Genomic DNA, 14,500 nt, shown 5'->3' with positions numbered 1-14,500 from the left:
AAAGATAATAATGATATTAGGTATTGTCACGATGTGTTTAAATATATTTTGTTATTTTGACACAGTCTATTTTAAGCCAATACTAACTAAATAAATAACCTATGAATATTCTTTTTTCTTTTAAGAAACTATAATGTTTTTAAGTGGTTTTTAAATTACAAAATTTAAAAACTTTGGTCCTTAGTTAGACAATAGGTAAACAGTTGACTGCACACTGTCAGCAGACGATGAATGGTTTTAAAAACCTAAAATGACTTTTTAAAACTTTACAATGTCAAACATGTATCGTAATGTTCACAAATGCGATTTGATAAACACCAACTAATTTTTTTATGAATCAGAGTCAGGAGTTAACCAGGCGAATCAGCTAGTGCCTGATACAGAGACAGAGCCGAAGTCAGAGCCAGACTCAGTACCTCAGGCAAATGAAGAGCTTGAGCCAGTGTCAGAGGTAGTACCAGTGCATGTACCAGAAGTAACACCAGTGCATATGCCAGAGGTAGTACCATTGCATGTGCCAGAGGTAGCACCAGTGCATGTGCCAGAGGTAGCACCAGTGCATGTGCCATCACAAGGACATCAAGGTATCTATACTATTAGTATTATTTATGACTAGCAGAAGTTTTAAATACAGTACTCTATTTTGACACACTTTTAATTATAGTCTGTAATTCAATCTGTTATATTTATTTCAATCTATGTATTACCCGCTTTGGTATGTAACGACCATTTTTTTCCATGACATTTGCCAAACAACTTACCGTACAATCTAGAAGATGTTTGTAATGATCGAATGTATCATAATATCAGCCAACACATTTATTGTCTAAGGGTTGTTTTTATTTTTACGTTTTCTATTGGGCTCTACTCGTTTTGAAGTATTCTTCATACAAAAATAGGCCTATATTACAGATTCCGTTGATTTTTGAATAATTTTGTGATGATTTTTACGCTACACACTCTTGCATCTTAATGTAACACAACGAAAACTATTTTTGTTACAGGTGTTGTTGGGGCATCAAATTCTAATCTAGGTATGTTATATTTTATTTAAATTTTCTTCCTTTTAAAATTAGAAATGTAGTGTCTCTAAATCATTTAAGGACTATTTAAAAACAAATTGACACGGAAAAAAATCGCTACGCAACTCCTTCGTCTTTTTCTAAATTCTGTGCAATATTAATATTTTCCCAAATTTTAAATATATACAATTATTAATTAACAATTTAAAATTCAACTATAATTGATATCTTTAAATGTTCAATTTTTCAACTTTTATATTGTTTTATCCGCCTTCTAAATTGTATTTTTTATTCTTTTTTCGTGAATATGTTGAGCTTTTTTATATGCTTATGTGTTTTTATCTATTGTTGTCACAATGTTCTCTATCAGAGTTAAATAAATAACGGTTTAGAGATTAAGTGTATGTTAAGTAACTAATTCCTCCATTAATAACTCACTACCCATAATTGTCATCACACGGAATTGTAAAACAGTTTTTGATACGACACAGTATTCATTATAATGTAACAAAAAGAATCTGGAATTTCTAATTTGTACGGAAATAGTTATTGTATTGTTTAATTTTTACAGGTGTAGTTGAGGCATCCAGTTCAAATCAAGGTACGTCATATTTATTATGGTTTTGGTTATGGATTAAGTGAATATTAATTAAAAGTTAAAAAATTCTTAATTATTCACTGTCACACAGAACAAGGACATTTGCGATACGTATAAAAACAATGTTTACAAACATTGCGTACAAATAATGACCACGTTTAGATAATTACAATAATTGTTAAAGTAACATCGCACTTTGATCAATTTTAGGAAATTGTGACGAAAGCGAAGGCGTACCACTGAGTCGCCAAAGTCATCCAAGTGAAGGTAAATTACCAGTAGATAAAGATAATAATGATATTGGGTATTGTCACGATGTTTGAATATATTTTGTTATTTTGACACAGTCTATTTTAAACCAAAGCTAACAGAAAAGGTATGTAAATAATCTATGAATATTTAGCACTCTTTTAAGAAACTATTCAATAATGTTTGATAACCAACAAGTGGTCATAAATTACAAAATGGAATGAATTTGGTCCTTAGAAGACAATAGGTAAAAGACTTCACACATACTTCACATTAATTTTATATTTCAAATGATCTGAAATGGCATATTAACACACGTAACATTATTAGAAAGGCACGGAGAAGAATCTACTTCCTACGTAGACTTAGGTCATTTGGTATAAACTTTGTTTTTGCAGCAAACCAAAAAGTAAATAAAATGGCAGACTTGAATGAGAAATTCAAGGACTTAAAAGCAAATCTTAGTAAACATTATGCTGGTGATCACTGTCGTTTGGTAAAACTATGCCTATACGATCACTTGCCCTTAGGAGACTTTGAAGGGCGTGGCTTAACAGCACACAATTTGTTTAATAAACTCCAGACAAAAGGTTATATCGAACCTTCTAATGTCAAGTTACTCCTGGAGGTCACAAAACTGACAGAATTTAAGGTTGCTGAACATCTTGTACTTGATTATATTCAGGATAACAATATTAAACAAACTCAAACTAATATAAAACCAATGTCGCCATATCGAAAACGGTTGTTTGCTGCTTTACATCAAGTTGAAGGAGACAGTTTATCACATGTTATTGCCTACTACAACCTTGAACATTTTGGATTAACAAATATCTGGGATGTAGTTTTCAAATTAGAGAGTAACGAAGAATTGAAAGATGAACCAGGCAAACTAGAGAAATTTGCAAGTCGTCTTAACGAACGTGCAAAGAAGCTACTACTTACGATAAAAATGATCACCTATAATTCGTCAAAGTGACGAATTAAATTCTAGTTAATATATTCTTTCACTTACAAATACCGATAATGTTCAATAATTGGTATAAACATTATGCTAAAATGTGTATTCTAGTACAATTTCAACAAGTCTTGTTTTCACCATCAAAGCTCGTTTGATAAGGCGCTGACATTAGTATTATTTAGTTAAGTTAGGATACCTAAAATTATAGTTTTAGATCATTATGATCATTATAATGTAACACAAGAAATCTGGAATTTATATTTTGTTTGGAAATAGTTATTGTATTGTTTATTTGTTACAGGTGTTGTTGGGGCATCCAGTTCAACTACAGGTATGTTGTATATATTATTGTATTGGTTTATATTAAGTGAATATTAATTAAACTGTACAACTTTCTTCATTAAGAACTCACTGTCACACGTCAACATAACAAAACAGAGAACTGTTATAAAGGAATGTGTATAAACAATTTTACAACATTGCGTACAAATAATGAACACGTTTAGATAATTACAATAATGTTGAAAGTGACATCAACCTTTGATCACTTTTGGCAATAGTGACGAAAGTGAACCGCACCAATGAGTCGCCAAAGTAATCCAGGCGAAGGTAAATTACCAGTAAATAAAGATAATAATGACTTGGTTATTTTCATTATGATGATAGTGATGATGACTTAGATGATGAACAAAATTTGAATCGCTTTGTGCAAATGTGTATCTAAATAATAATATACAACACTACCAAAACCATGTTCCTTGGCTTTGCCTTCTAGTGATTACAACTATCTTTTAGGTTTTATGAGTGACAATCTAGAAACAAACATTTGTCAAGAAAATGTTATAATTATTAAGCTTCGTCGTGGTTAAGGTGTAGAGTGCAAAGTGTAGTAGTAATTGCTAAATGATGGTATTCCATAGTGTAACGACCAGTTTTATATTCATTAAATTTGCTAATAGACCTCCAATAAAGATGTTTATATGACCGTATGTATCATATTTATCCTAGATATTTTGATCAATGATATTTGATCAACAAATTAATCACCTGATGTTATGTTTTTTGATGTTTAGTATTAGGTCGCATATTTTGATTTATTTTAAATTATTTGTTACGATTTGCATTGATTTTACGATTTCCACCTCAACCTTGTAAACATAATTCTAACACAAATACATTAGATTAAATGTTTTCGTTGGTGATCTTACATTGGATGCATCTTAAAATGTAACACTACGAATCTGAAATGTCTATTCTTTATGGAACTACTTGGTTTATATTTATTTATCACAGGTGTTATTGTGGCATCTAGTTTAAATCAAGGTGGTATGCTAAATTAGATAAGGATTATAATGATATGGTAATGGTCAACAAGACATTATAATGTCAGAGTAGATAATGATAACGATGATACACTTAAATTTATAATTGTTATATCATTATTAACACAAAGACTGTTGAATAAAAAGATAAAAATAAATAAAATTGGTAGTTTATATTGTTGTATTGAAGTAGACATTTATTATTACATTAACTGTGTTTCATAACTTTCTAATCATAATCTGAAAAACTATCTGGTAAATTATCTAAATTGATTGATAATAACTTATCCAATTGTACTCCCTAATTTACTATGCTTAATACAATTTATACAAACAAATATTAATTGTTTTTTGTTATTCTTTGTACAGAATTAATCGAGAAGGAATTTCAGACAATGTTGGTACAAGTATCAAGCTGGTATGATAAGCGTCGTGTCCTTGATAAATTGAAGGTGTTGTGCAAAGACCTAATAACATCTTACAGTGATCTACAAAAGACGGAAAGCACGATGGAATTATTCAATTTATTGAAATCCTCTGGCCGTCTTACCTCTACCAACATTGACGTTATTGTTGATATGATTAATGTAACTGGAACCAATGGTGTTCTGGAAGCCAACGCGCTGATAAAGAAGAAGTACGGTGAAGTGGATCGTACAATTAAATCCTTCTCTCTGTATCGACAGAAGCTGATTAAATTCGGCAACGCACTTTCGAGAGAAAATATTCAAAAGATCCGTCATCTAAACGATGTTTCTTATGAACAATGTTATAACCAGTGGATTTTGATATTGAACCTTGAGCATATTGGTGTACTTAGGGAAGATAAATTGCAGTCTTTTATCGGAGATTTAAAGGCAAATGCGATGACTGTTGTCGCTGAACAGTTAGAAGATTAGATATAGCATCACACACTATTACCGATGCTTCGGCCATTTTATAGTTTCAATGTCGGTCAAGTAAATGTATACTCAGAATCGAATTCAAATGAATTTTCCTAATAAATTTAAACTTCATCTGTTCAGTAGAAATCAATGGTCTAAATAAGTGTTTAAAAGTATTAGACCACCTAAATCAATGTTGTAGGTAATTTTGAAAAGTAGTAGACCACCTAAGTAAATGATGTAGATAAGTTTGGAACAATTATAGTAGACCACCAAGTTAACGATGTGGATACTACTGCAAAAGTAGTAAACCACCTACGTCAATGGTGTAGATATGTTTTGAACGTAGTAGTGAAAGTATTGTGCCTTTTGAAATTTAAATAGTATATGATATTCATATTGCCGACCTTATGTTCAGAGGATTTACGTCAGTTTAAATTGTACACAAATGAAATAATACAGTACATTTTCATGATTTATGTTAACAAATTATGTCAGTTTCTTCATACTAATTATTTAGCGCATAATTTATATTATTTTGTGTTTTACTATCAATTGTTGATGTTATTTAGTATACAAATAATTCATATTTGTGAGTTGAATACAGCAGTGTAATGAAAACGTACAATACAACCATTAAATATCACCATTGAATATAAATGTTACGTGCAGTATAACTAATATCGACACTTAGTACAAATTTACCAATGGACTAATGGAAAACGATTCATTCAGGTTTTGCAGTGTATAACAACTAAAAGTCATATCCCGGTGGTAAACTGATCACTCGGATTGCATTTTTATTATCAACGTTAGTGATTTAGTGTATATTTATTTAACACAATTTAAATTTCATAAATTATAAACTTACAGAAAATACATTCCACGATCGTTTATGAAATATTTAGTAGGGTTAAAGTAAAATAATTTATTTATAAAGAGCGTATTAAAAAGTAATAGGTCTACATTCTTTTAAAAACAAAACATTAAAACTCGAAAGAAGATCACTATTTAGACTGGTCAATAATTATTATTTACAAATGTTTGTTTTAGATTAGATGATAACTATCCGATATCACTTTGATGCCTTAATTAATAAATTCTGGTAGGGGTGATCACAGATTATATCTTTCTGTAAAACAACATTCTTTTTTAACTCTTATTTGTACAAATATACTACGACACAGGAAGGAAATTTATCAAAAATGTGTATTGTATAAAGGTTGTACCAAACTAGCTACTTTAAGTTTCAGGATACGTTTTTTTTAATGAAATGCCATCATTCTATTTATTGGTTCTAAATACTCATTTTTAGGAAAATATATGTATGACAATAAAAATAAGGATATGAACGTTGTGTTTAATTTTTATTCTGTCCAAACAAGAGCATTAAATAATAATATTAATGTAGATGACTTAAAATGATGAATTACTGTTAGTTGGTTAGTACGTATCTAGTAGTGACAGCTGGAAACGGGTCCAATACTTGTCGGTGTTTACTGAAAGAAGTAAGAAGACTCCCATAGAATGAAAGCACTACACGCGAATCACCATGGCGTTATTCCCATAAAATATGACTGCGCGGCAAGTAAAACGTACCTACGTTTGATTCCGCGGCGGATTTCATTGACGTCATACCTTCTAGACATTCATTTCGATTTGGACACGTGTAGCTTAACGTGTACCTGCATGGAGGTAATTAAGTAATAATTATTGTTAACCTGACGTATTTACAAGCACATTTCTATTGGTTATGTTGCAATGCATTACTTTAAAGCTCCGAATAGCATGCAGTGTACATTGTGGTTCATCAATAGTCAGATAAGGGTGGCTAGAAAAAATATGGATTCGTACGCCAAGGTTACATTTCGGCACTTAATCTTTATTTCACAAACGGCTTACGTTTATAAAACAAAACAAATTGTAAAACAATAGGATTACGTTATGATACATTACCATATTGATGAAGATACCTTTTAGATAATAAACCATTCTCCTTTTCAATGCAAATAAAACACAAATTATGACGATGAATTATGTTGGATTGAAGGATTTGATTATGAAAAAAAGAAAATGTATTTAAAATAATACAAAACCAACCTTTTCTTTGTATGTTTATATGATTAAAAAAATTGAATTTATTATTTAACCACATAACATTACTATTATATCACGCTATAATTCGACAATTTACGAATACGTCATTTAAAATAAAAATACAAAACATTAAAGTTGGTTTTGTATTTTTATTTATTATTTTCTTTTAGTTTTTTAAGAGTCGACGTTGCTGATAAACGTAGTGCAAAGCCTAATGTTAATGTAGAGCAAAAAAAAAACGTCCGTTGTTTAGAAAATTGTAATAATTGTAACACCGCCATATATGGAGGTGGTATAAGTTGTCCTTAATTGGCAAAACATCCATTGGCGGGGTGACCAAAATCATTACCTGCAAAAAATTATGATGAAGTTCAGGTTATGATTGATGTGATCGTCTGAATTTATTACGTTATACATGTATTTGAAAAAAAAAATCTACTATAACAATTACTATTCTTAGAAATATTATATTGTTATTTTTTTTTACCATAGTTGTCTTTGGAATTCCGTGTACCAGTTACACGTCTTTCTGGTTCAATATGAAGAAAATATCCTGTACTCAAAAACAACTTTATGCTATGAACGTTAGTTGACAATTCCCAGTATGCTCCTGTAGAATAAAATAGAAAAAAGCTAAATGTCCAAAACATATACTTTTAGCATAATGCGCTCTAATTTATTTATTTATTCAATGAAAACATAATTAAATACATATCTGCGTTCTATAAGAAATCTTTAGAATATATAATTTGTTAAATACACCAGTGGCCGTATTCACCCATCACACTGAAGTGAGATTTCCCTTAAATATATAAAGTATTTCATTTAACTCAATAAGTATTTACCTTAAATCATATTCACTTAGACAGGAGATTATTTTAATTTTAGTGTGGTTCCCTTAGCTTAAGTGGGAATGGTGTTTAATCATTCCTAATGGTTTGAGTTTTTTTTTAATATACACTATGTTGACACAATATTCTTAGACAAATGGAACACAATGTTATAGACAGTACAACTATAAATAATTTCAAGCAAGAACACTTAAACTTAATAACTTAAGAAATAAAAAAAAACTTGAAACTATTTTTGTTTTGTTTATTACCTTCATGGAAAAGTCTGCTAAATGTATACAGCTTCACAGTGGATTTTTTTAATCAAATATTAAAAAGAAGATCCTACAGTATTGTTTTGCTTATAATTATATGCCAATTCGGCGAAATTATTGAAAAAGTATAAGTAACTTGATCTTTTGGGTATGTGGGAATGTAAGGTAAATTTTATTTTAGAAAATACAATATTGGTTATTAGAAAAAAAAAACTATTTAAACAACAAATATTTTAAAAGACTTGATTTCATTAACAACCTTGGTTTCACATAATAATGTATGTTAAAAGAATGGCCAAAGAAAGTATAAAACAAACATGATAGTTTTTTATTTTGTATTTCCATTTGAGATCCAGCCACTGATACCCATAGCATAAATAAAATAATTATATGTACCTATATTCAAGAATTTAAAGTGAAATCTGCGCAATGTTGAAAAAATAATTCAATAGCTTTAAATAATGTGTTTTTCCAAATAGATTGCATTCAAATTAAAATGCAAATCAAAAATATTATACAACATTAGGCCTACATTTAACACGAATTATTTCTTTTATCTACGAATTGCTAAACATGTATTTTCTACAGTAGTTATTGCCTCCAAAACTGATCACAATATGCAACGAAATCGCGTATAATCACGTCACCTAATAAAGTGAGTAAACAATGTTAAAAACAGAAACAAAGTTGAACAGCTGCACGTTACTATAGAAATACAATATAAAAAGGAATATATGAGGGTAAGTAGGAGAGGATGTAAACAAATTATAATTTTCTTAAAAAATTCACAGCAATAAAGTGTGGTCATCGGTGTCCATCTGTAATTCTGTATGTGATATCAAATGCAAGTCACACTTTCTCATAATTTCTATTTAAAAACACTCCTAACAACAAGCAAGGATTGATTAGCGATGTTGTTGTGGTTACAGTGTATTCCGATATTCTTTACGTTTAAAGAATAAAAAAAAATATTTTTTTTGTTAAATACACTTTTAAGAAGGTGCACAAGCATATGAACAACGTCTGCATACTTTTTAACGCAATGTTCCTCAAAAACCATAATTATTTTCTTTGCAAATGTATTAAGGCAAACTCTACAAAGGTGCAACAATCATCGCTACATTTTAATGTTTACATAAGCCTATATTGTTGACCATAGACAAACACAAAAAAGGTAAAAAACATCATCGCGTTGTAAAAATTCAAGAATTGTCAGCGCGTACCTATTTTTCACTAACTGCAATGACGTAGGCCTACTTTTTCAACCATTTGATTCGTCAGTTTTAACGATCGTAACGTTAAACTCGGTTCAACTTCAATGATTGCAGATTTCTAACGATTGTTAACGTTTATTTTTACCCATTTTTCTGTAAAATCGTTTACATAATTTATAAAATCCCGAGAAAAGACGTTTTATAAATTTAAATTTGAGATAAATGCAGATATTAAATATTCTTAATCTTATTTTTACTTCATTTAAAAATAAACATTTTTTTAACTTGAAAAAAAATCGTTAGAATAAGGACACACTGTAAAATACGTGGTTTGTTTCTGATTTATCTTACCTAAAGAAGAGCATTATAACGAAAACACTGGCTGTGTGTTTCAAATTAAATTATTTCCATAAAACAACTTACTTTCAATACACATAACTAGGTTGCCACGTATGGCCATAACACGCCAGATATATTAATACGTCAGTGAGATAGTCAGTGATTGTTTAGACATACATAGGACTTCATGGATAAGAAATCATGATGAGTGGCAAAGCTTGTGATATAATCATCATGTTGGTGATAGCATATCTTTTGTAAATGACATTAGTCGGTACGAAAAGATAAACATGGCCTGACAACTATCGCACAAAGAAATGTTCTTTAGAGCCGCTGTGAAGTGTTCTTATGTCATTAGGTTTCTCTCTAAAAGATGAGATGACAAAATCAAACAGTAAAATCCATACAAGTCGTCGTGTGTACCGCCAACTGGTTCTTCCAACATAAACATATATTGTCACTCAAAAACATAAGAAATGAGGGTTCATAAAATCAGACTTTGAATAATCTATTTTGGAAAGTTAATTACGTTTACTTATGGCAATAGGGCTATTTTTTTCTGAGCATCCCTGTTGTGCTTACTTAGAATTGGAAAATTATTGCTATATAACTTATATTTGCTTATGACTTTTATTTGCAGTTTTACATGGGTGAATGTTCATTTACTAATTAAACTATTTAAGCCAAAACCTATGTTGTATGCGTCTTTATTTATTATTCTATGAATGAGTAGTAAAATATTTATTTCGAAAAACGTATAATGTTCAAATGGACTGTTTATTTGATACAACTAACTAAAAGTTAAACGAGTAATATAGGAGAAACAACATTTTAAATAAAATTCACAAAGGTGAACACTGTATGTATAGACAGACAATCATCATACAACATCGTCAGCATACATGTACTATTGACAATGACAGTCATATACTTTTAAATAAATCAACAGGGTAATACTGGTGAATTATGGTCTGTATACATACACAATGGCAATGGTTTTTGTTTGTTTTAACGAAGCTAAGCAGAGAGTTACTATGAGAGAGTACAAAGTCTAAATTATTTAGAAAATCTTCATACAGTATCGTCAGCATACATTGAAAAGTCCAAGAATTATGTGTAAGTTGTTCTGTTCAAACTGCTTATTTTGACTACATCAGTAGGCAAGTATAACAATTTACATTTATTAAAAGCAATGTATTAAAGTATTTATGTTGCAGCGGAATATCTTGTTTCTATCTAAATACGTTTACACCGATAGGCCAATGTTGACTTAAATATATAGGCCTAATGCAATGTTTATGTTGCCGTGGGATATGTTGTTTCTATATCAATGTACGTTCGCACTTTATGTTGGCCTAAATAAAGTATAGTATATGTTTAGGCTGTTCAAGTCTACGTTTCTTCCTGATCTGTGTCATATTCGTAGTATTTGTGCTTGAAGGAAAAAGGAGGTAAAATTATTTTTTACAGTTTATGTTGGCCTGCCCTTTAAATACATTTACATGTATGCGACTATCCGATTCTATTTATATAGGTTTAAGTTTAAGTTAATAAGTGATTTAATTAAAATGAAAAGAATTGTAAGAGACCTCAATGGTTTTTGTAATAGACTCGATGTATCTCGAGTGAAATAACATTTTTTTAAACAATTATAGCAGTTATAATGAGGTAACAACCGTACGATAACTTCATTATTAATAACGTATAAAGTTAAACAAATAATATAGGAGAAAAACAATTTTATAATTTTCTGAATTATACCTGTCCACATTTACTTTATTCAAATGAAATACACTGTCCTCTTCTTATGCTTATCATCTGTTTTCTGGTGTTTTTTTTAAAATAATAATATAATATTTATTTCCTCCTTCCTTCACTAAATGACAGAAACAAATATATGTAAACGACATACAGAAGAAGGGCAGACAACTGCACATAATTTACAATCCCAACTTATCATAGGTAACCTTAAGTTAGTTTCTTTTTGTGAGATATGAAAACAAGTAGTAGTATTTTGGAAAGTTAATTACGTTTGTAGTAAAAAAAAACACAATTTTCCAAGGGACAGTATCTTTAAATTTAAAATTATTCAACGGTGCCATGTTTTATAATGATCATGGCAAATATTTAATTACTGATTTTTTAACATAATGCCAAAAAAAAATATTGTGTTCGTTAATATAATATCTGTATTGATGAGCGAATCATTATTCTGATGTTATCAATAAAGACTACGTGACTAAAACAACATTTGAAAAAACAATCTATAGGTTTAACAAAAATAAAATAAGACCTAGATCATACACTATCTCAACAAGTGATGTTCTTTTAGCAGCTGCTGTAAAGTGTTCTTATTTCACTCGGTTTCTCTCTAAAAGATGAAATGACAAAATCAACAGTAAAATTCATAAACGCAACAAGTCGTCGTGTGTCAACCTAAACATATATTGTCCCCTAAAAACATGAACAATTACTGTTCATAAAATCAGACTTAATAAATAATCTATTTGGAAAGGTAGTTAATGCCAAAGAAGCTAATATCTTTGTTAATATTGGTATTTTGGGTATGTGGAAATGTAAGGTTATTTTTGGTTTTAGAAAATACAATAGGCATATTGGTTATAAGAAAAAAAATATTTAAACAACAAATATTTAAAATTACTTGATTTCATTAATAACCGTGGTATCACATAATATCGTATGTTAAAAGAATGTCCAAAGAAAGTATAAAACAAAAATGATAGTATTTTATTTTGTATTTCCATTTAAGATCCAGCCACTGATACCCATAGCATAAATAAAATAATTATATGTACTTTCAAGAACTAAAAGTTGGTGAAATCTGCACAATATTGAAAAAAAATAATAGCTTTAAGTAATGTGATTTTCCAAATGGAATGCATCCAATCAAATAAATCAAATCAAAAATTATTATTTCTTTTATCAGCAAATTGCTAAAAATAGATTTTCTACTGCAGTTATTGCCTCCAAAACAGATCCCAATTTGCAACGAAGGCGCTTATTTTTTCTGTTTTTTCGATTTTTGTGAAATTTGTCCATAATGTGCATTTCAGTAGTGAAGTATGCATGTGTTGTTTTTTTTTTTATCAAAGACGTTTATTTACTTTTGGAAGTGAGGATTTCTTCTGTGTAACATTATTTATCTTTTTCACTTTGGGTTTTTTGATCGTAGTGTTATTTTGACCAATCCTTTTGTCTATCTATATTAAAAATGATTATTTTTTAATCAGTTCTCTGCAAACGTAATTGCTAGCTCTGTCACTAGATCACTAGACGATATTCTCAATATAATGTTAATATCGAGGGGAAATCATGTCACATGATCGATGATTTTAAAATTAATTTACTTAGGCACGCATCGACCGATTTTGTAAATGATTTTCTAGAAGCAATGATGTTGCATTCCTTTTACCCATCGATTTCAAGACCCACTAGAATACAACACAACACACCTTCATTAATTGATAACATTTTCTCCAATGCACTTTCTGATAAATATTATCTGGTATACTAATATCAGACATATCTGATCAAGTGCCAGTATACCAAATTACGCACTAAGTGCCTGACAAAGATATCAACGAAAAGACCGGTAATATAGAACCTCATAAATATGCAATAAACGAACGAAATATAATTAAACTACATGATGACTTATTACCTGTTGATTGCGTTGATGTCTATGCAAGGACTAAAATCCTGATGATGCTTACAATGCATTTATCAACACTTTCAAAGAATTATATAATAAAAATTTAAAAAAACGCAAAACCACCAGAAAATTATAAAATGTATAAAAAGTTCAAACAACCATGGATGAGCTCAGGACTATTAAAGTATAGCAAAATAAAACATGTGTTGTACAACAAATTTATAAAACATCCCTCGTCTAAAAATAAGGATACGTATAAATAGTTTTATATAAAAAGTCATTTATGCACACATGTAAAAATGCAAAGAAATCATATTATGAAAATGTTTTTAACAATACTAAAGGAGATTTTAAAAAAACATGGAATATTATAAATGATATAGTAAATCCAGGTGGAAACAAAAATAATGTTCCATCCACGTTTACATCTGGTGACAAAATCATAGAGGGTTAATGATTATTTTATTTATGTTGGTCTCAAGGTACGAGACAGTATGGAGCCATCAACGGCAAAATAGTCTGATGGTCTGCTAAACAGGCAAAGTAACTTAATGTTTTTCTACCATGTAAATATAATGAGGAGGAAGTGTTAAAAGTGATTCAATCACTTGATGCAAACAAAACAACTGGTTTTGATGAAATTTCACAAAAGGTACGTATTCAAGGCAGTTGGTGATTCTGTTGTAAAGCCCTTGACTTGCATATTTAACTTATCTCTTCATTCTGGCATAATACCGGAACAGATACAAATTGCAAAAGTAATCCCTATATACAAAAAGGAGACCGTCATTTATCATCGAATTATCGCCCGATATCACTACTACCAATTTTCTCTACAATCTTTGAAAAGATAGTCCATTCCAGATTGTATAATTACTTTAAAACATACAATGTACTTAATGATTGGCAATACGGCTTCCGAAACAATCATTCAACCTCCCACGCTATAATTGATTTGGTCCACAAGATACTAAAAAAAGAGTTCGTAATTGCCACATTTATAAATTTGTCAAAGGCATTTGACATCATTGACCAC

General features: G+C 29.7%; 1 protein-coding gene across 1 annotated transcript in view; it reads left to right on the top strand.

The window, feature by feature from the left end:
* LOC144855181 (uncharacterized) overlaps positions 1-14,500 on the top strand; it is a 101,380-nt gene that overhangs the window by 22,671 nt on the left and 64,209 nt on the right. Inside the window, exons 21-24 of the mRNA XM_078712998.1 lie at positions 342-584; positions 1,005-1,034; positions 1,594-1,623; positions 1,831-1,887. Of these exons, the coding sequence (XP_078569124.1) occupies positions 342-584; positions 1,005-1,034; positions 1,594-1,623; positions 1,831-1,887 (360 nt within the window). The remainder of the gene's footprint in view (positions 1-341; positions 585-1,004; positions 1,035-1,593; positions 1,624-1,830; positions 1,888-14,500) is intronic.

The sequence above is a fragment of the Antedon bifida genome, chromosome 11, assembly GCF_963402885.1.
Source record: "Antedon bifida chromosome 11, ecAntBifi1.1, whole genome shotgun sequence".
Classification (NCBI taxonomy): Eukaryota; Metazoa; Echinodermata; class Crinoidea; order Comatulida; family Antedonidae; genus Antedon; species Antedon bifida.
The sequence above is the reverse complement of the archived record's forward strand: the minus strand, read 5'-3'. Positions and strand labels throughout refer to the sequence as shown.